At 41.2% G+C, this 23,701-nt stretch overlaps 1 protein-coding gene across 1 annotated transcript in view; it reads left to right on the forward strand.

Moving 5' to 3' along the window:
* LOC126426520 (uncharacterized) overlaps positions 1 to 23,701 on the forward strand; it is a 204,948-nt gene that overhangs the window by 89,709 nt on the left and 91,538 nt on the right. Inside the window, exons 7-8 of the mRNA XM_050088425.1 lie at positions 13,539 to 13,631; positions 21,017 to 21,106. Of these exons, the coding sequence (XP_049944382.1) occupies positions 13,539 to 13,631; positions 21,017 to 21,106 (183 nt within the window). The remainder of the gene's footprint in view (positions 1 to 13,538; positions 13,632 to 21,016; positions 21,107 to 23,701) is intronic.

The raw sequence follows: 23,701 nt of genomic DNA on the forward strand, positions 1-23,701 counted from the left end.
AACAAATCAATTCCTATGAGTTCCAGTTTGCCTAAATAACCTTGGTATTTCTGATTTGTGACATTTACTCTTTTGACACCAATCACATTTTTGTATAACCTGTCTTACTCTTCTAAACATACGAGGGTTGCCCAGTAAATAATGCCCCATATTTTTTTTCTCCAGAAGTATTTATTCCACAGCAATCAAATTTACATATGTGAAAGACTGATGTTTTGTCTACTTGCTTTATTTTTCCACATAATCTCCTTCAAGTTCGACGGCCTTTTTCCAGCGAGACACAAGAGCGTGTATTCCCTGCCGGTAAAAATCTTTACTCTGCCTACGGAGCCAGGTTGTCACTTCGTGAATCACTTCTTCGTCATCGGCAAAACGTCTTCCACGAATGAAATTCTTCATTGGCCCAAACAAGTGAAAGTCTGAAGGAGCCAAATCGGGGCTGTAGGGTGGATGGGGTAACACTATCCAACCCAGTTTCGCGATGTGTTCACAAGTCCTCAAACTTGTGTGAGGACGAGCGTTATCATGCTGAATCAAAACATCCTGTGGGTTAACATGACGCCCAAGGCGCCGGAAGCGCTGCTTAAGTTTGTCTAATGTTTTGACATAAGCCTCTGAATTAATGGTACTGCCTTTTGGCATCACATCAATGAGAATTACGCCCTCGCAATCCCAAAACACAGTCATCATGACTTTTCCGGCTGAAGGAACTGTTTTGAATTTTTTCTTCTGTGGAGAATAAGCATGACGCCATTCCATCGATTGTCTTTTTGTTTCGGGCTCAAAATGATGCACCCAAGTTTCATCACCTGTCACAATCCGTGACAAAAAGGCCTCCCCGTCAACGTGAAAGCGTCACAACAAATCGAAAGAAATGTCTTTTCTTTGGGATTTGTGATCGACAGTAAGACACCGAGGAACCCATCTTGCACACACTTTTGAGTATCCAAGCTGATTGATAATCACATCCACACTTCCTTTGCTTACTGACAACTCCAGTGCCAATTGTCGAGTCGTAATGCGTCGATCCCGTCGAATGAGAACATCAGCCCGCTGCAACATGTCAGGCGTGACAGCCGTGGGAGGCCTTCCCGACCGCGGCAAATCTCGGAGCTCCGCAGCACCGCCCTCTGATGCTTTCACCCTCTGTGCCCAGCGACCAACAGTACTCCTATCGACTGCAGATGTTCCATAGACGTTGCACAAGCGTTTATGAATATTGCCCACGGTTTCTTCCTCTGCTACGAGAAATTCAATCACTGCACGTTGTTTCTGACGGATGTCACTTGCAGACGCCATTTTAGAACATTCCTACACCACCGCTCTCTGTCGGAGGAAATTTAAACTTTGCGTACACACGCGGGAAACTTCAGATAACTCACACCTAAAGTGTCACATTTCTAATATTTTTTATTTCGGAGAAAAAAAATATGGGGCATTATTTACTGGGCAACCCTCGTATTATTAAAACAGACATTTTCCTTAAGTTTGTCAGTGCATTTCATGATTCCACAGTGTCCATAGCTGTCATGTGTGTACTTAATTAAAACGTCAACACTTTGTATAGGCCAACAAACCTTCCAGATGTCAGAGTCAGTGTTATGTCTCCTGAATAAAATACCTTTAAAGTTTTGATAATACATGCCAAACTTTTCATAACCCTTTTTGCCAATAAGGCTTTTCACAAGTTTCAAATCATCATCCTGGTTCTGGTATCTCCTAAGCTGACTGCAAATGTTAGTAATTTCCTTTTCACCCTTAATCCCTCTCATGAACATTATTTTAAACACTTTGTTATCCAATAGTTCTTCCTGACCACCCCCCACAGGTAATCTAGACAAAGCATCAGCAATTATATTCTGATCCCCTTTTATATACTGAATGCTATAATCAAATTGTTGCAAAAATATGGCACACCTGGTTAATCTACTATTGAAAAGTTTACAGTCTTGAATATAACATAGTTTTGTGATCTGTGAAAACTATGACTTTATGACTTGCTAGATAGTTCCTGTATTTAGTGAAACCCCATACAATGGCAAGTAATTCCTTCTCAGTCACTGTGTAATTACGTTCATGTTTCTGCAGACCTCGGCTGGCAAAGCTGATTGAAAGATGTTCTATTTTTCCATCAATTTCCTTCTGTTGAAGCAAATGTACACCCAATCTGTAATCTGAACTATCTGTCATTAGGCAAAATGGTAGTGAAAGGTCAGGTCTGTGGAGTAATTGACTGTTATTTAGTTGTTGTTTGATCTCATCGAATGCTGCTCGACATTGATCTGTCCATTCCCTTATGGTGTTCTTTTTTAATAGCTCTCTCAAACACTGTGCGTTTAAAGCTTGGGTGCTGACATACTTATGATAAAAATTACATAGACCATAAAATGACCTCAACTGTTTCTTGTTCTTTGGACATGGAAACTGGACAATTGCAGAAATTATATCACTGTCAGGTAGAATGCCTTATCTGTTAATTATATGGCCTAAAAACTTCAAGTCTGATACTCCAAATTTGCATTTACTTAACTTAAGGGTCATACCGCCTTGCCTGAACTTATTGGCTAATTTGTACAAAGTATCAAGGTGTTCCTCCCAAGTTTTGCTGGTTATTAATATATCATCCACGTAAATAATTAGTTTAGATAGTAGTCCACTTCCAATCACATGATCCAAAGCTTGAATAAACTCAGCTACAGACACATTCAGTCCGAATGGAACAACACAATAATGAAAACATTTACCATTATATAAAAAGGCTGTGTACTGCCTTGAATCCTGTGCTAATGTGATTTGATGAAAACCTGAGGTCAAATCCAGGCTAGAAAAATATTTTGTATCATTGAATTTGTGCAAGAGTTCCTCTATGGATTCAGGATGATCTGTTTCTTTTTCTAAAAACTAATTCAGGTGACGTGAATCCAATACCAGCCTAACACCACCATCCTTTTTTTAAGTACAGACCATCGGGCTGTTATATGGACTGTGACTTCTCTCTATTATTCTCCATTTTTGCATTTTCTGGAGTTCCCTCTCCACTTCTTTCCTTTTACAGATGGGTACCCCATAAGGCTTAATGAAAAAGGGTTTGTGTGGCTTTAACTTCAAATGACATTCATAATCTTTGACCCTACCAGGTTGATCACTAAACATTTTCCCAGAGAAAATTTTCTAATTCCTGCTTTTCAGACTCAGTCAAGTCATTTGCTTCTTTTACCTTTTCTGATATGGTTAGGTAGTAACTACCATCAACCAAATTGTGGTTATTGTGATCCCTATTTTCCTGTTCCTCCATGTAATGGCTACACTCTGGATAAATTATCTCCCTAATATGGTTACTACTGTTTGTACTTGAATTTAACTGGATCCCTACTTTTCCTTGAATACTGGCCTTTGGTTCAGTGAACAGTAATTCAGAATTTTGCCAATCAAAACTCACCTTTGCTTTTAACTATCCAGTCCATCCCTAAAATCATTTGCTCATTGAGGTCTGGAATAACTAAACAACCATGTTCAAAATTAATGTTGCCATCAGAAAATGTAATTAAAGCTTGTTTATTTATTAACTTAATAAACTTGCCAGTGGCACCTTTAAACCATACACCTGTGATGGGAAATTCGATGTAACTTTCAGTGTCTCTTATCCTGTTCCTCAACTTGGCTGAGATACTACTAATGGGACTGCCAGTGTCAAACAAACAAAGTCCTGACCAATTGTTAATGCTTATTTCTACGTAAGGGCTACCTAAGGTAATATTTGGGTCACTATTCACATTCTCTGCCAGCAAATCACTTTCTAATTCAGTTGTATCGATGTTGTTACATACTTCTTTACCACAGGTTTCAATGTCAGAATCGACATAAGATTGAGTGTCGTTATGACTGGAATTAAATACACATGAGATAGATACCTTACTTTACTAGACTTAAAATTGTCTTTCACGGATGGCGCTGATTTGATGACTTCACTTTCCTTATTATTTTCTAAACAAACTTCATTTTCACTGATAATAGATTCCAAAATCTTCTCACCTATCAACTTAGCTTGTTCCTTCTTATTATATTTCAATTCTTTTATCTTGGCGGCTCGCGCATGCCCGCCCAGATGCTGGAGATTGCTGCGTTGCCAGTTGCACATGACACACGCGCCAATAGAAGCAGCGCCATAGTATAGCATAGTTCGCAAGCTTATGTTTAGGGGGGGAGCGCGCAGTTCATGAAGTAAAGCCACCACGGCCGCATTAACCCCTTCGCTGCTACAAAGACGTGCTCCCTGCATTCCGCTCTGTGAGCGATTTTGTCACTGCACTGCTCGCCTGTGCAGACACATTGTGTTCCAACTGCTTTGACACTCTTTATCATTCGATTCCACAAAAACTATTTGCCTCAAAAATTAGATTTTTACCAATCTTCTTGACTGATACCTTCCCCCCATAAATGACTTAATTTTGTTTCGATGTTCAACGCAGTTATTATGCAGCATTAAATATAGTAAACCATTGCACGAAATTTTGAAGAGTTTGCAGAGGTAAAGTCCATAGAGTGTACTTTCCGTATGGTCGATTTTAGTTGCCACAATGTTGAGAATGAAATGTGGACAAGATACCTATATATTTCATTTAATTTAAGTACCACATAAGTGTTGTATGTAATATTGAGAAATATTCCACCTTTCGCGACTGTAACAAAAGTTTTACTTACGCTGGGCATGTTTGGCTTTATTTTAAAGCACTTCAATCAATCAAAAGGAAGTAGACAAAATACATTAAACAAAACTGTGGACTTACAAAAACATTAGGACTTGAATATACCGTCTGTCAGTGAAGTGCTCAGAGCTATGTCAAATATAATTTTGTGTGTGGCACACACAAACAGCATTTATTTGCTAAAACACTGATGAGCCAACAGAAACGTTGAATATTGTGCTACCGTAGCACAAAACTACGAAAGGTGACTTGGCAATGGAGGACACAAAATACAGTCCTCTTATGATGCTTCAAAAGAGAGAAACGCGTCTGGTCTAAATAAGTCGCTTATTACAGTTGCAGAAGAGGGATATGTTTCAATACCATTGGTAAAACTGCGACTGTGGAACAAAAACAAGAAATAGAACATGAATACCATTGTGTATGTGCCATACCTTTCACTGATGGAAGTGCTTTAAAATAAAGCCAAACGCGCCGTGTGTATATAAAACTTTTATTACAGTCGCGAAAGACGGAATATTTCTCAATATTACATACGACACCTATGTGGCACTTAAATTACATGAGATATTGTTATACAGTAAATATTATATGAAATTTAGGTATCTTGTCCACATTTCATTCTCAACATTGTGGCAACTAAAATCGACCATACGGAAAGTATATGCTATGGACTTTTGCCTCTGCAAACTCTTCAAAATTTCATGCAATGGTTTACTACATTTAATGCTGCACATCAAAACAAAATTAAGTCATTTATGGGGGGGAAGGTATCAGGCAAGAAGACGTGTAAAAATCAAATTTTTTGGCCAAATAGTTTCTGTGAAATCGAATGATAAGTGTGTCAAAGCAGTGGGAACACCATGTGTCTGCACAGGCGAGAAGTGCAGTGATGACAAAATCGCGCACAGCGCGGAATGCGGGGAGCACATGTCTGCAGGAGCGAAAAAGTTAATGAAGAGGCAAAGCACTAGAAATTTCATTCAAACGAATAAAATTTGTGAAGTAAGGCACTCCAATATTGTTTTTAAATAAAGAAAATATTAAGCACCACACAAGATTTGAACTCACAACCTTTCACTTGGCAGCCCAACACCTTAACCGTTCCGCTACCTCAGCTCATCGAACAGTGTAACTCCATAATGACTCTAACACTTCACGCAACTACTTATAAACACTGTTGGTATGACTATGAATTACTCACGCTTTGTCGAAGTACAATAGGAAATAAACAATTACCGCTGTTCTTTATTGCGAAAAAGCAGTTCCCGGAATTGAAACAAACACCTTTCCTTGCTATCGCCTGAATTAGGAGTCTTATTGCTTGTTTGGTTTAATTAATTAATAGAATATGAAGCAATTGGTATAAAGAATGCTTTTACCAAACTTTCTGTAAAAGAAAGTCTGCTATCAAGACATTGCTTTTGTTCTATTACTTTATTTATGACTGAAAGTTTCTAAAACTGAAGACACTCGTCCGTGCTCTGCACTGCTGTTGAGACCTGGCAACGTCGTTCTCTGTTCATTGGCTGACTGTGTTTTGTGATGTCAGATGTGCAGAACGAACCTAAACTCGGCCGCCAAGATATATGACGCGCACTTTAGTAGATTTACTTAAGATTTCTTTTATGCAAATTGGTACCAATACATTGTTTGCACTCTTAATATCTTCACATGAACCAATTTCGCATTCAGAGTTACTTTCAGCTGCAACACCATTATCAATAACTTCAACATAAATAATGGCATCTAATTCCTCTTGTGTACATATATCATCAAATACATCATCCTTAACATGACTATCTTTACCAAAATCATCATCAAAATAATCTGTGGGTGATGCCTCTGCATGCACATCTGCCTTAACTACTAAGTGTTCAACATCTGAAGTTACACTACTGAAATCGCTACCTGTTTCATTATCAGAGTCAGGTGTTATTTCCTCATTTTGGCTACCAATTTCTACTAATATAGATACCTCATTGTCCTTACCTTCATCAGAAAACAAGCTAGTGATACCATACATATCATACGTTCTGTCTACATCAGGTGTTAATGTGTCATCAATTAATGCTAAGTCATGTTCATTAAGTTCAAACTGTGGTCCTGCTTGAGTATGTGCATTATTCCATTCACTCAACATGTGATCCCAAAAGTTTTGCTTATAACTAGTATCATCTAAGTAATAGTCCCTATTTACATTACATTTATGATTGCTTTTACGTTTCTGTCTCTTTAATCCCCTATTTGCCTGGTTTGTGCCATAATTATTCACCTCAAATTGACAGGCTCTCAACGAGGAGGTTACCTGTTTCCCTGGTTGGAATTGCTGTTGTGAGGCTGGTAACTGTTTCTCTGTTCTTGATGGTTTTCTTGTCTGTTGTAACTTCTGTTTTGGTTACCACGCCAGTTATTATTTCTGTGTCCATTATATTGTTGTGACCTCCCATTGAGTCTTTCTGAGGTTTTGATTGTACTGTCTGTCGTCATTCTGCCATGCAAGGTCAATTTTGTCTACATAACATAAAAATTCGTCAACATTGTCATCTGGTCCATATACAAGTCCCCACTGAAAACGGTGTGGTAGGCGCCGTTTCAGTGCGTCAATCTGTATCAGTTTGTCCAAGGGTTTGCTCAAATGTGACAATGCCCCTAATTGTTTTTCACAAAATTCTTGCATGCTAATTGCAAGACCTGTGTGATATTTGCTACCGTTAAGAAATTCAGATTTTATTCTTGCCTGTTTGTTTTCCATGGTTTGAGGTTTCCGGGCGTTAAACAGCGTGGTCATCAGCGCCCGGTTTGTTTTCCGACCAAAACTTTGCCAAGAAGTGGCGTTCAAAATTGGCAAAAGATGTATTATTTGTATTAATGTTTTGGTTTGCCCATGTAAGGGCTTCACCATCCAAAAAACATTTCGCAAATTTAACTTTAGCAGAATCTGCCATGTTAGGTTGGAAACTGTCTTTGCACTGATGCACAAAGTCAACTGGATGCAATTTCGCATCACCTGGGTAACATTTTAAACTAACATTGTTACAACTATGCACAAACATCTGGTTTGAATGAAAATTGGACATTATATTATTTTGCAGTTTTGAAACTTCAGAGCTGACTGTTTGCAGTTCTATTGTTACACTTTCTACTTTCTCGTCAATATGAGATATCTTATCAGAAACAACTTCAGAATTTAATTTCAATCTTTCCTCTACCAATTCTTTTTCTGAAACAAACAGTTCCTGCAACATTTTTAACTCGTCTTTTCGGTTCACTAATTCATTTAAAAAGACTACTTCCGTGTTTTTGACACGTTCATTGACTAATTCAATGCTTTTGTTTGTTTCTTTAAATTCGGAGATTGTGAAAGCCTCCAAACAGTCAACTTTGGTTTCTACCCTTTCTATGTCACATGCAACAATTTGTACTTTGTTATTTGTTGCGTTGATTTCTTCTCTCAATGATTTCAAATTTTGGTCCAGCTTTTCTGTGACCTCTTTAATGTTGCTACCTAATTGGTTATTTCGAGTTACCAATTGTTCTAGTTTATTAATCAACAATTGAGATATATGATCGATTAAATTTGGTTGCTGATTTGCTCCCGAAAAACCATGTAAAGGCGAACAACTACTGCTCGCGGAATTTGCTTCACTGTTTAGGTGTACATTTGGAGTTGTAGCATGAAATTGACGGCCTGACCGTGTGGTCATGCCTATTCGATTTAACTGAGTTTCACTCATTTTGATCAAAGTGGCTAAACACTAGATAAAACACTTTCCTGCCTATCAAGTGAAATTGTCACGCGCACACAATGAAACATAAACAGAAAATTGTAGGACACTGTCTGCGACTGAAAAACAATTAAAAGGGGTACTAATCTGATACATAAGATTATGGTTCCTGCCTCTTGTACATGGAATTCTTGAGTCGTCCTCTGCACAGTCTTCCACTTGATCCCAGCTCCTCCACCATGTTGAGATGTTTAAATTTTCCCACCTCCGTGTTGCAAATGTTTTGAGTGAAAATGCCCAGTCGATGCGCTGTTGTCTTCACGTCAATTCTACCAACATTGAGAGTTGTTTAGTTCTCGTGGTTTAGTAAAATTCCTGGATTCATGTCTCGTCGCTGTGCAGCCTATGAAAAGATTTGCGGAAAACTCCCAAATAAATTCCAAAGTACAGTGCAGTTTTAATACCAATATACACTCCTGGAAATGGAAAAAAGAACACATTGACACCGGTGTGTCAGACCCACCATACTTGCTCCGGACACTGCGAGAGGGCTGTACAAGCAATGATCACACGCACGGCACAGCGGACACACCAGGAACCGCGGTGTTGGCCGTCAAATGGCGCTAGCTGCGCAGCATTTGTGCACCGCTGCCGTCAGTGTCAGCCAGTTTTCCGTGGCATACGGAGCTCCATCGCAGTCTTTAACACTGGTAGCATGCCGCGACAGCGTGGACGTGAACCGTATGTGCAGTTGACGGACTTTGAGCGAGGCCGTATAGTGGGCATGCGGGAGGCCGGGTGGACGTACCGCCGAATTGCTCAACACGTGGGGCGTGAGGTCTCCACAGTACATCGATGTTGTCGCCAGTGGTCGGCGGAAGGTGCACGTGCCCGTCGACCTGGGACCGGACCGCAGCGACGCACGGATGCACGCCAAGACCGTAGGATCCTACGCAGTGCCGTAGGGGACCGCACCGCCACTTCCCAGCAAATTAGGGACACTGTTGCTCCTGGGGTATCGGCGAGGACCATTCGCAACCGTCTCCATGAAGCTGGGCTACGGTCCCGCACACCGTTAGGCCGTCTTCCGCTCACGCCCGAACATCGTGCAGCCCGCCTCCAGTGGTGTCGCGACAGGCGTGAATGGAGGGACGAATGGAGACGTGTCGTCTTCAGCAATGAGAGTCGCTTCTGCCTTGGTGCCAATGATGGTCGTATGCGTGTTTGGCACCGTGCAGGTGAGCGCCACAATCAGGACTGCATACGACCGAGGCACACAGGGCCAACACCCGGCATCATGGTGTGGGGAGCGATCTCCTACACTGGCCGTACACCACTGGTGATCGTCGAGGGGACACTGAATAGTGCACGGTACATCCAAACCGTCATCGAACCCATCATTCTACCATTCCTAGACCGGCAAGGGAACTTCCTGTTCCAACAGGACAATGCACGTCCACATGTATCCCGTGCCACCCAACGTGCTCTAGAAGGTGTAAGTCAACTACCCTGGCCAGCAAGATCTTCGGATCTGTCCCCCATTGAGCATGTTTGGGACTGGATGAAGCGTCATCTCACGTGGTCTGCACGTCCAGCACGAACGCTGGTCCAACTGAGGCGCCAGGTGGAAATGGCATGGCAAGCCGTTCCACAGGACTACATCCAGCATCTCTACAATCGTCTCCATGGGAGAATAGCAGCCTGCATTGCTGCGAAAGGTGGATATACACTGTACTAGTGCCGACATTGTGCATGCTCTGTTGTCTGTGTCTATGTGCCTGTGGTTCTGTCAGTGTGATCATGTGATGTATCTGACCCCAGGAATGTGTCAATAAAGTTTCCCCTTCCTGGGACAATGAATTCACGGTGTTCTTATTTCAATTTCCAGGAGTGTATATACAATGAATTTTGTTTTTTGATGAATGGGAAACTCAAAAAGGTTAGCCCACCCCCACGCCACCTCCCCCACCCATACCTTTCAATAAGTGTTCAACATGCTCCCCTTGAGATGCACGGCATATGTCAATGCGGTATTCAGATTGTTCCCACACTGCAGCGAGGATGTCTCGAGTTACAGCTTCCACAGCTGCTGTTATGCGATGTCTCAGTTCGTGCATTGTTCTTCGTAATGGAGGCACATAGTCTTTTACAAATACCCACAAGAAATAATCACATACAGTCAGGTCTGGTGATCTTAGAGGCCAGTAACATAAGTCTGAATCATTTGGCCCAATGTGACTGATCCATTGTTCAGTAATCATTTGATTTTAAAATTCTCACTCTTGCCAATGTGGTGGTACCCCATCCTGTTGTTAAATGAAGTCATTTGAATCAGTCTCCAACTGTGGCAAAAGAAAGTTCCCAAGCATATCAATATATGTGCTTCCTGTGACAGTGTTCTCTGCAAAGAAAAATGGACCATACACCTTTTCCCGTGAAACTGCACAAAACACATAAAATTTTGGAGTGTCCGTCTCATGTTGTAAAACTTCATGTGGTTGTTCTGTACCCCATATTCTCACCTTATGATGGTTCACTATTCCATTTAAATGGAATGTTGGCTTGTCACTAAAAACTTAAGCATGGAAGAGAACCATCTTGCCAAGTACAAAATTACAGAACTCCACACGTTGTTGTTTCTTACCTTCACAAAGAGCTTATAGTAGCTGAATTTTGTATGGTTTCATGTGTAAACTTTGATGCAACACATGCCAGATGGTCAGTGGTGCCATGTTGACTTGTCGAGCTGCACGGCAAACGGATTGTTGCAGACTCCTTGTGAAACTATGGCGGATGCGTTCGATGTCTGTGTCAGGCACTCAGGGTCGGCCCGGCAATTTGCCTTTACACAAACAACCTATTGTGTAATGCTCTGTGCTGTAGGAGGATCCACACCATAGCTAGTACAAAAATCCTGCTGAACAGTTAGTAGTGACCCACGCTGCGCTAAACATAAAACGCTTTCTGTTGTCCTGTTGCCGTATTTACTTGAACTGAAGTGGGCGCACACTGCTACTACGTAGTGGGAACCATGTAAAACTCAAGAGTTTGCTCTTTCCTACAGTACATTGTTCATGCACATATTGCAAATAACATAATAGTTATGATTTTTTTTTAAATCGGATGATTATTTTTGGTTCACCCTGTAGATAGCTTCACCTTTAATCTTAGTGTGAAAATGGACAACTGAGGATAAATGCATTTACTTTGCTCACAAACAGTTAACTTTCTTGAAGAGTATTGCTAGTAGTGAACATACCGCCATACTCGCACAGTACGAGGTGTAAGACGATGAGGTTTTGTTTGCAGTGAGATATAAATCATTACAACATGCAGGTAATTAAAATATAAGCGCTGTGCTGTTTATGAGTGTAAACTAATGTTGGTGTCTGAAGCAGAGTTAACTGCATCGTATGTAAGATGTTAAAGTTTCAAAAACTTAAACCGTAAGGATCCTACCTGGACAGTACAAAGATAAAAAAAATTGTTTCTAATAAAAGTAAAAATTTGTGGCCACATTAACTAGGAAGTATCTTTTCAAACGTTATGTGTGTGGACAGCTATTGCAAATGTAAGTGCATGCAAACTCCCCCCCCCCCCCCCCCCCCCCAAAAAAAAAAAAAAAAAAACGCAATAATTCTGTTTCTAATCGGTGTGGTGAAATTTTGTATTTGTGGTTTGGTTTTCCTATAAAAGAAGTGGCAATTGGCTTTACCAGTAAGTTAAAATATTTTTGCGGGCTGAATTCAGACCAGCAACCTGCGGATATCAATTATTCAATAGTCCATCACTTTACCAACCGAGCTACCAAATGATGTGCAAGGAAGTGGATGTAACAATAATTTTTGCTAAGAATTTAGTGTCATTGAATGACGCTATCCTTCATTATAACAGTGGGAAAATGTATCTCGGAGGAAAATAATGTCAGATTCAGAGTGCAAGGCAGTTTTAATTAAGTAAGGAAATGTGGGCATCGACGTGGTGGCATTTTGCCAGTATAGTGCAGCCACATTTTTTTGCACCTTCTTATTCTTTGGAGCAGTCAAAAACACTTTTTGGAGCAGTCAAAAACACTTTTTGAAGAGATTTTATGGATGTGTGGACATATTTGTACAGTGTGGTACTACATACCGTTTGTAATCTAATTTTTCAAAATGTAAATTACAGAACAAGGCATCACTGAGAGTTAGCTTTGTGACGGTAGGGGCAGTGAGCTAGCCAGTGACATCACAGGCATCACATGACTTGAATGGAGCGTTTTAGTTGCTTTCACACTATTTGAATTTCATTTCCATTTTTGTAAAAGAATACTGAAATTCAAGAGGGGAAAAAAGCATGGTGTGAACATGAAGTGACGCAATAAACCATTTAAGACAATTTCCAGAAATAAGGCAAATACCCAGTTGCTTGCATGTTACAAGGCTGATCGTGACAATTTTTTGTCGAACACAGACATAGGCGATGAAATATAGGTTCATTACTTCAGATCGGAAACAAATCGGCCACCCGTGGACTGGTACCACAGCATGTCTTCTACGAAGAAAATGTTGGTGCAGCCTCAACTGGTGAAGTCCTGGTGACGGTCCTCTGCGTTGCCGCAAAAAAGCAACCAAACGTCTCCATTTCAGTGAGAACACGAGACCTAACACAATCTGCGCACCCATGAGGAACTCGCAAAACTTTCTTTGACTGATTTTCTTCATCCACCCTACAGGCTGGATCTTGCACCTTCAGACTTCCACCTGTTTGAGGCAACGGAGGTTGCACTTCGCAGGAAGCAGTTCGTGGATGATGGGGAGGTTTGGGAGCTTATTGATGTGATAAGTCATTGGCTTCAACGTGGACCAGTAGACTGGTAACGTACAGGCATACAGGCCCTTCCAGTTGGGTCATGTAAGGTCATCGCATTGAATGGACATTATGTTGAAAAATAGGATTTTGTAGCCAAACGAGTGGGAAATAGTATGGTGTATTGGAATCCTGAATAAAACCAACCTATTATCAGAAAAAAAAGTGTGTTCTATTACTTATTGAACACCCCTCATATATGTTCCCCCTGAACTTTAGTTTCCATTATGTAGTTTCATCTTCCAATTTCTTTCAGGTTCTTGAAGACCTGCTACCAGTTTCGGAATGGACTAACAACATTAAAAACGAGCCAGAATTAACAATCGACAAGGATGAAATGAAGAATAATGTAAGTACTCATTCCGTAGCATCTCTTGCACAGTAAGGATCTGAGACTTTATTCTACGTATTATATTCTGACTGTGAACTTCCCCCATGTAAGACTGTGGCTAATGTTAGTGACACAAAAATTCCAAGATAATTAAGTTCACTACATCGGCTAGTAGTCCTGATCCTGCCAGTTATCTTCAAAGACATTAAAGAAAGAAATATTGTTATTCTCCATTGTAGTATATAGTTCCTAATGACTCTCAGGAGAAACACATAGTCAGCAAACTGAGCCACCATCTGAGTCATCAGTTTGAAGACTAACTTTATGCAGCTCTCCATATCTGTCTATCCCATCCTGGTCTTTTCATACAGGGTTATTACAAATGATTGAAGCGATTTCACAGCTCTACAATAACTTTATTATTTGAGATATTTTCACCATGCTTTGCACACACACATACAAAAACACACACAGTTTTTTTAGGCATTCACAAATGTTCGATATGTGCCCCTTTAGTGATTTGGCAGACATCAAGCCGATAATCGAGTTCCTCCCACACTCGGCGCAGCATGTCCCCATCGATGAGTTCGAAAGCATCGTTGATGCGAGCTCGCAATTCTGGCATGTTTCTTGGTAGAGGAGGTTTAAACACTGAATCTTTCACATAAACCCACAGAAAGAAATCCCATGGGGTTAAGTCGGGAGAGCGTGGAGGCCATGACATGAATTGCTGATCGTGATCTCCACCACGACCGATCCATCGGTTTTCCAATCTCCTGTTTAAGAAATGCCGAACATCATGATGGAAGTGTGGTGGAGCACCATCCTGTTGAAAGATGAAGTCGGCGCTGTTGGTCTTCAGTTGTGGCATGAGCCAATTTTCCAACATGTCCAGATACACGTCTCCTGTAACGTTTTTTTCGCAGAAGAAAAAGGGGCCGTAAACTTTAAACCGTGAGATTGCACAAAACACGTTAACTTTTGGTGCATTGCGAATTTGCTGCACGAATGCGTGAGGATTCTCTACCCCCTAGATTCGCACATTGTCTCTGTTCACTTCACCATTAAGAAAAAATGTTGCTTCATCACTGAAAACAAGTTTCGCACCTAACGCATCCTCTTCCACGAGCTGTTGCAACCACGCCGAAAATTCAAAGCATTTGACTTTGTCATCGGGTGTCAGGGCTTGTAGCAATTGTAAACGGTAAGGCTTCTGCTTTAGCCTTTTCCGTAAGATTTTCCAAACCGTCGGCTGTGGTACGTTTAGCTCCCTGCTTGCTTTATTCGTCGACTTCCGCGGGCTACGCGTGAAACTTGCCCGCACGCGTTCAACCGTTTCTTCGCTCACTGCAGGCCGACCCGTTGATTTCCCCTGACAGAGGCATCCAGAAGCTTTAGACTGCGCATACCATCACCGAATGGAGTTAGCAGTTGGTGGATCTTTGTTGAACTTCTTCCTGAAGTGTCGTTGCACTGTTATGACTGACTGATGTGAGTGCATTTCAAGCACGATATACGCTTTCTCGGCTCCTGTCGCCATTTTGTCTCACTGCGCTCTCGAGCGCTCTGGCGGCAGAAACCTGAAGTGCAGCTTCAGCCGAACAAAACTTTGAGTTTTTCTACGTATATGTAGTGTGTCGTGACCATATGTCAATGAATGGAGCTACAGTGAATTTATGAAATCGCTTCAATCATTTGTAATAACCCTGTATTTGCGTAAATCCTGCATCCTATATTCATTAGAACCTGTTTGCTGTAATCAAGATTTGTTGTTTGTTTACAATTTTCCCCCCACACTTTTCTCCATTACCAAATCAATGATACCTTCATGCATAACGGTGTTTTGTATCAACCTATCCCTCTTTTTAGTCAAATCGTGTCAGACAGATGTTTCTGCCAGAGTGGGATTCAGTGCATATTCACTAATTACTGTGTGCACCCATATGCCCTAGCCTCGGCATTATGGTAGAGATGTTGAGTCGCAGATAGGCACAACAAAAAGACTGCCGAAAAGGCCTTCATCATAATTAGAGCACACACACACACACACACACACACACACACACACACACACACACACACACACACACACACAAAACCTCCACTTCAACAGTTGCCATCCATTCCATTCTGAGAAATCCCTTCCATAAAGCCTAGCAAACCGTGGCCTTCACATCTGTAGTAGCGATAAGTCCCTCCTAAAATACACTGAAGGTCTCACTGAGGCCTTCACAGATCAGAATTACCCTCGCAACCTTGTACAGAAACAGATCTCCAGTGCCGTATGTCTCGAGTCACCCACTACCTTCTAAAGTCCCACCATCTGGCGACAGAGGCGCATTCCGCTTGGGGCTCGATACCACCGAGGACTGGAGCAACCGAGTCACATACTCCGGCAAAGTTTCAACTACCTCTCATCGTGTCCTGATATGAGAAATGTCCTATCCACTATCCATCCCACCCCTCCCACTGTGGTATTCCACTTCCCACCGAACCTGCACAATATCCTCCTCTGTTCCTTCATAACCCATACTCCAAACCCATTACCTCATGGCTCATATCCCTGTAATAGACCAAGCGAGGTGGCGCGGTGGTAGCACTCTGGACTCGCATTCGGGAGGGCAACGGTTCAATCCCACATCCAGCCATCCTGATTTAGGTTTTCCGTGATTTCGCTAAATCGCTCCAGGCAAATGCTGGGATGGTTCCTTTGAAAGGGCACGGCTGCCTTCCTTCCCTATGTTTCCCTAATCCGATGAGACCGATGACCTTGTTGTTTGGTCTCTTCCCCCAAACAACACAAGCCAACCCAACCCTGTAATAGACCTAGATGCAAGATCTCTCTCATACATCCTACCACTACAACAACAACCACCACCACCACCACCATCACCACCACCACCATCTACTCCAGTCCACTCACAAGCATCACTTATCTCATCAAAGGCAGAAACCAGACCTGAACTACAAGCTAAGCTGCAAACACTGTGCTGTATTGTTCTTGCACATTATAGCTGTCAAGCTGTCTGTCCACAAGAATGGCCGCCGACAGCCAGTGGCCGAGAAACTGGAACATCCAGTTGTTGAGAAGCTACCCAACACAGCATTCTTCATTTCAATGCCTGCTTCACAGCCTATGCCATCCAGATCCTTTCTACCAACACCAGCTTTTCTGAATTCCACATGTGGGAACTCTCCCTGCAATACATCCTACATTCCCACAACTATCCTGGCCTCAACCTTAGTCATTGGCCTTCATCCACCCATCCCCTTCAGAGTTCCCACTCCAGCACTACACAGCTTTCTATTTCAATTCCAACTATGCACCCCAGTTGCTCGCAGTTTGGTCTCAGCACCAAGATACAGTGGTTTTTATTGTGTGTGTGTGTGTGTGTGTGTGTGTGTGTGTTTTTTGTATAATTCTGAAGAAGGCCATACTTGTTTGACAGTCTTTTTGTTGTGTCTGTCTGCGACTCAGCATCTCCACTATATGGTGAGTAGTGATCTATCCCTTTCATAAAATTATAATCATCCCATACCGGACTTTCAATTATTTAACATTTGGCATTCTTACATAACACAACAATTCAGAAGCTCTATTCTCATGTTATTTGTACTGATTATCATCCTTAAATAATTTCCATATGAGGTTATGCTGAAAAAAAAAAAAAAATACTTTCATAAAGGACTATCCAACATTTAATTTTCTCATGTAAGCTTAACTTAAAATTTCCAGTCTGCATTTCATATCCAATACATTCCTCCTGTCATCAGTTAGTGTACGGGACAAATACCAAATCTCAGCCTCTTCCCTGTTCACACGTGCTAATATACTTTTTCCGACATCTTCACACTTAATTTGGCTGCACTCACAAGGGACCCCTTGAATACGAGGTAATAAGTTCCATCTTTAGTAAAGCTCATTTGATTTTTGTTAACAGTTATGACAGGAAGAATATTAGCTGCTAATGACTCACAATGTGCATCAGGAGGGCAACAGAAAACGAGTGTCCGCAAGGTGCAGTGACCAACCTTCTGTGGGATGTAAAAGGTCTGTTCAAAAAATTCCAGATGCTTACCTCTTACTTATTGTGCTTGGTCTCCTTCAAAATTCTCTCCTCAACTGATACACCGCTTCCAAAACCGTTTCCACTTCCGGAAGGAGCCTTGTTACGCCTCTCGCTGGTTGCACGAAGCGCCATCTATGGATTTTCTTTTATCTCGTCTATCGTTACAAATCTTTGTCCTTTCAACAGGATTTTCAACTTTGGAAATAAAAAAGTCTGTAGGGGCCAGCTCTGGAGGGTCCGGAACATGAGGCAGCACAGTGACTTGGTTTTTTCTGCAACAGTCGCACACCAATGGTGATGAATGTGCAGGTGTGTTATGATGCAAGAGCCATGAATTATGTTGTCACATTTCCGGCAATTTACTTCTCACATTTTCTCACAGGTGTTGCAACATGTTCCAATAGTACCATCGATTAACAGTTTGTCGCTCTGGCCCAAATTCATGATGAACTAATCCTTAAAAGTAAAAAAAACTTATCAGCATGGTTTTGACGTTTGATTCGACTCGACGAGCTTTTTTTAGTCTTGGAGAACCTGTCCCGACCCATGAAGAATATTGAACCTTTGTCTCAACATCCTAACCATAAACCCATGCCTCATCGCCAGTTATGATTCTCTTAAGGAACATCTCATTCTCATTTGTGAGTTCTAAAAATGCTCCACAGATTGTGAGGCGATGGTCCTTCAGGTCTCAACTCATGAGCTGTAGGATGAACTTAGAGGGGGGAGGGGGGGGGGGGGCAACACGATGCATTCAAAGACTCTGTCAGGATTTCATGACATAATCCAACTAAAATGTTACATTCTTCTGCAATCTCTTTGACAGTCAGTCTTAGAATGGCACTCGCAACTTCATTGATGTTCCTGACATGAGCTTCATCGGTAGACATCGAAGGGCACCCTAAACGAAAGTCATGTTTAATTTCTGTCAAGCCACTTTTAAACCATGTGAACCATTAATAAAGGTTTTCTGGAGTTTCACACAAAATTTAATGCAGGCGTGTTGCTCCTTTAACTCTTCCATCTCGAAATTCACAAACTGTACAGCGCAACATTCTACTCGATACAGCACTGAAAAGTAACTACGAGACATACATAAATGAAACTTCTGGTAGTTGCACATTAAACACAGTCATATGCAGGGATGCCAACTGCATTTCACTCCAACACACCATTGGTGCGAAATTACGAATGTTCTGGAGTTTTTTAAACAGATCTTCTATGTGTTACATTTCACGAAATGGTCATCATTGTCATTAGAGAAATGTCTAAAACAAACCATTAACTTGCACCATGAACACTGAATAAAAAACAGGGCACTATAGTGATCACAAAGGTTTGCACCGTCAAAATCGAAGGCGAACTGCCCATGAGTTATGAACCATGCAGGACTTTCAGTTATGTATCCACTCTTAAGGAATGAAAGTAGAATCTTATTGGTGTAATGGTGTGATGAGAACTGATGGAATGCAACCAAATGGCAAACTTAAGGAGCTGCTGCAGATAGTGTGATAATGTTTCATACGTGCCTATGAAACAAACATCGCGGTCTAGAGCGCTGCAGTCATGTACTGTGCGGCTGGTCCCGGCGGAGGTTCGAGTCCTCCCTTGGGCATGGGCGTGTGTGTTTGTCCTTAGGATAATTTAGGTTAAGTAGTGTGTAAGCTTAGGGACTGATGACCTTAGCAGTTAAGTCCCATAATATTTCACACACATTTGAACATTTTGAAACAAACATCCAGAGGCTAAATTTGTCCAGTGGCTCCAAGTGATATGAATTATATAGTCACACACTTTTCAGGAGGGACAGTTTGCTCTAAAGGAATATGATTTTTATACGCAGACCAGGAATCGAGCTATTGGCCAATAGCAGTGCTCATACCATAGCTGTAGTTCTATTATGCCCATTTTTGGACTTTTGCTTGCAGTGAGATAAATATTCCCTATTGCCCTTGCAAGAAGAATCGTAGGGCGTAGAGCACCTCCAGCTTCTTGCAGCCCAACAAATAACTTTCCAGCCAATTTACCATCCAGATTAACAGTCAGCATAATTGTATGTGAATGCATGGAATCATTGATGTTAACTATCTTGATACAATTCCCTTGGTGCCATTAATTTCCAGGGTTCCATTCGTATGCATTCTGTCTTCAAATCCCAGTTTGTTGTAGCTGAAAACAAATTCCATCCTGAATGCTGAGATAAATTTCTCTATCTCATCTACAAATTTTCAGGCCGATTGTTCAGTCTGTTGTGTAACCTCAAGTTGACGCTTTGTTTGAAATTTCATTACCTTACGTCTTCCAATTCTGTAGCACTGTTGGAATTTATGCAACCATCCACTGCTTCCCTCAAATCACTGTTATCTGTGTTGTGCACAACATAGTAGGTCACTATTGTGCTCATTCTGTAAATTGTATTGAGCATTCTTGAAACACGCAAACACCAGTTTTTGTAACAAGTGCGTCCTGCACTCCCTTGAATATCTGCAGTTTTTCTTACGCACTACACAATCGTATTGTGCAGAATTATTCTGCGGCGTGGTAAAAAATACGATTATGAACAAATTGTTTTTTTATAACGCTACGAATGGTCTTCCATGTACGTACTTACGTTTAGTACCTGCTCCATAGACAGTGATTGTCCTTTATTACATTTCACTGGAGACAGGATTTGTGGCTTTGCGTCTGAGAAGGATAATGAATTATATGGCTCGATACCTGTTCCAGTATCGCATACACTTGTTAAGCACATATTGTCGTCATTGTATTCGTTGTGTACATTGTCCACACAGTCGAGCATATACAACACTGCACATTCCACTGACTCATCTTGTAAAAATGCTAATATTCCGTCTGCAATTTCTTTCTCACTCTGCGAAATTCCTTGGGTCTGTTTCTGACAACATTTCAACTTCAGCAACTGTGGTTGTAGATTTAATGCAATGTGTACTTTGTTTATTGTTGCCAGTGCTCTGCTTTGTGTTAACACCACTAGCACTGTTGCACTGTTTTGCGTTACTCGTTGACTTAGCAGTTCAACTGTGCTCCATAACCTCATGGCGTGCTCACCATTGGATACGTCTAGTCCCGCCCCCTGTTGCCATTAGCAGCCAATATTATGGTTGCATGACTGTTAATATGCAGGCCTTTAAATGCTGTGAACATCATTGACCTATTGCGTCCTTGCACACGAGTGGTTCTTTATCAGTTACCCTTGTTTTACTTTAGTTGATGTCCATCTGGTAATCTTTTTTTCAAAACACTATCCATTACTTCTCTCTGAACTTCAGATCCTCTTCTGTTGTTTAATTGGATCCGTTAACTTTTTTGAAGGATCTTGGTCGACCATCATCTTCAGAATGGACTTATAACATTAAAGACGAGACAGAAGCAGCACTTGAAGTGGATCGTGTTGAGGATAATGTAAGTGTTCATTTCTTAGTGTCACATATGAAGTGAATGCAGGTTTATTCATTATTTTGGGATATTAAACTTATGTCAGCATATACATTGGTGATTCAAAAGCCTTGGCCCATAGGACAAAGTCATAATTAGTGGAGATAGCAACAATACAAAGAGAGGAATGCATGCTACAGATCTACTTTAGTTGTAGAAACAAAATGTTACATCATCAGTCACTGATGGCCTCAGAGTTAACAGCACAATGATACTGCCATCCCCGGTGAGATGTGTGCCCATACCTCTAATGCTAAAGGTGTTGAAAGGGACCACCATCCTGCACATGACACATCTGAACATGGCAACAGACACTGTTGGACACGTGGCAGTATCGCTGCTGTTGGCATTTCTGTACAGGCTACTGTGATATTTTCCTCTAGGTCAGTTAATGTTCTTAGAATGTTGGTATACGATGTAGGCTTGAGGTGCTCCCAAAGAGAAAGTCCAGAAGTGTCAGATCTGGCGACCGAGGTGGCTGTTCCACTGGACTCCCATCTACCAATCCAATGCCCAGGAAGAACCTCGTGCAGGAATCAGCTGATGCTTTTGACTAGTGTTGAGGTGCACCATCCTGCTGGAAAAAAACCTACCCCTCTATTAGAGAGGCGGAGCATCCAAATTGCATAGTAATGTTCTCTCAAGATAATGCCTGTAATGTGCAGCATTGAATGTGCTGTTAAGTATGGCACCAATGAGGACTTTGCACCCACACCATGCATTTAATCCTCACACAGTATCAGGTGTGGAGAAACTTATTATGTGTGTGGTGTCTTTTTTGACCTCAAAGGGATTCTAGCAACTATATGGCAATAAAATGTAAAATTTTTTTGCAAGATAGCAATGACTTATTGTGAGCTCATGCACATTGTTGAAATTACAACTCCGTTGTTGCGTGCTATAATTTAACACTTAGGCGCCGACGCCCGGAAAAATACGGGCGTGCGCGACCTGCCCGAAAGTCCGGCGCCCGTAATTTTACAGGCACGTGTTCTCGTTCTTCCCCTCCTTTCCTCTGTGTGTTCTTACGGCTCCCACTTGTCTGGGAGGTGCTGCACGGACTGTAGTTCGAGTATTGGTCACTAGATAGTGCGGGCATGCTGTGGAAGGGTGTGTTTCCCTTTTTATTTGTCGGCTTTTGTGAGCAGCGATTCTTTCCCGCACGGTCTCAGTAGCGTCGACATGGCGAAGCGTGGCTTGACGGACGAAGAAATTGCTCGCGACTTATATCGTGATTTAGAAGAAATTGACGTTGATTTGTCAGAGGAAGATATTGTAGATGACTCTGATGATGTGGACTATATTCCAGTAGTAGTTTCTGGCAGTTCAGGTAAAGAATTCTGACAACAAAACATCTATAATTTTTGTTCAGATTTTCACTGAAAAAACTCTCAGTACATAATTATGATTTTATTTGCAAATACTACTCTTCTGATAGACTCAGAAGAGGAGAGCAGGTGTCCAAGCACTTCAGCAGCAAGTAATCCCGTCGATATTGTGCATGAAGAACGAGTGAGACTAACGGCGAGGGGGGAAGCCGAGACGTGTGCGCCGCACCGATTCTGAGGAAGGTTGGACGACTACTGATCGTGCACCAGATATCGATCTATTCTCAGGACAATTTGAAATATACAGTGTTGTCAATTTAGACCAGAACAGTGCACCTCTAGAATTTTTTTCATATTTCCTGACAGACAGTACGATGAAACATATAAAGGAACAAACTAACCTGTATGCTCAACAATGCATCAGGAAATTATGAAGCACAAATTCCCTTTCACCCACCTGCTCATTATCAAAGTGGAAAGGAGTTACACTTATGGAAATAAGGAAGTTTCTGGCAAAGTGTGGCGAAAAGACACAAGCTACCAGTGTAGTGAATGTAAAGTAGCATTGTGCAAAATGCCGCGCTTCAAATTTTGCCACACAAAGAGCAAAATTGCATCCTAAAATAGTTACAGGAGGTTATTGTAGATAAGACATACTGTATCCATCATAATTACAATTTTTGTGTAAAAAAAAAAAAAAAAAAAAAAAAAGAAGAAAAAGAAAAATCCTGCTAGAAAATAAAGGAATATACCTTTGACCAATTTTTCCTTTTTTCAAAAACAATGTTATAATAAAAACGCTTGTCAAAAGTATGTATTAATTCAAGAGAAAGGTATTATATATGGTTTTAAACAAGAAAGTCTAGGTTTTTCAATAAGAGTAATTTTATTGCTATAACTGAAACCTTGCATGAGTTGTAGTAGTTTAAAATACGTTAAAATCAGCGTCTTTATGGTAGACACCTGCACGCAATGGCTCAGGACCCAAAGTGTTAAGTTGTGTGCAAGTTCTAATAATGTGCTAGCTATGTTTGCAATATGAAAGTGTAGATATTTTATTTTTGTTTTTATGTACACAATTACTCTGCAGTTCACAATTAAGTGCCTGGCAGAGGGTTCATTGACTCACCTTCAGGCTATTTCTGCACTGTTCCACTCTCTAACACCACATGGAAAAAATGAATGCTTAAATCTTTTTGTGAGCGCTCTGATTTCACTTATTTTATTATAATGG

This window comes from Schistocerca serialis, chromosome 11, assembly GCF_023864345.2.
Source record: "Schistocerca serialis cubense isolate TAMUIC-IGC-003099 chromosome 11, iqSchSeri2.2, whole genome shotgun sequence".
Lineage (NCBI taxonomy): Eukaryota > Metazoa > Arthropoda > Insecta > Orthoptera > Acrididae > Schistocerca > Schistocerca serialis.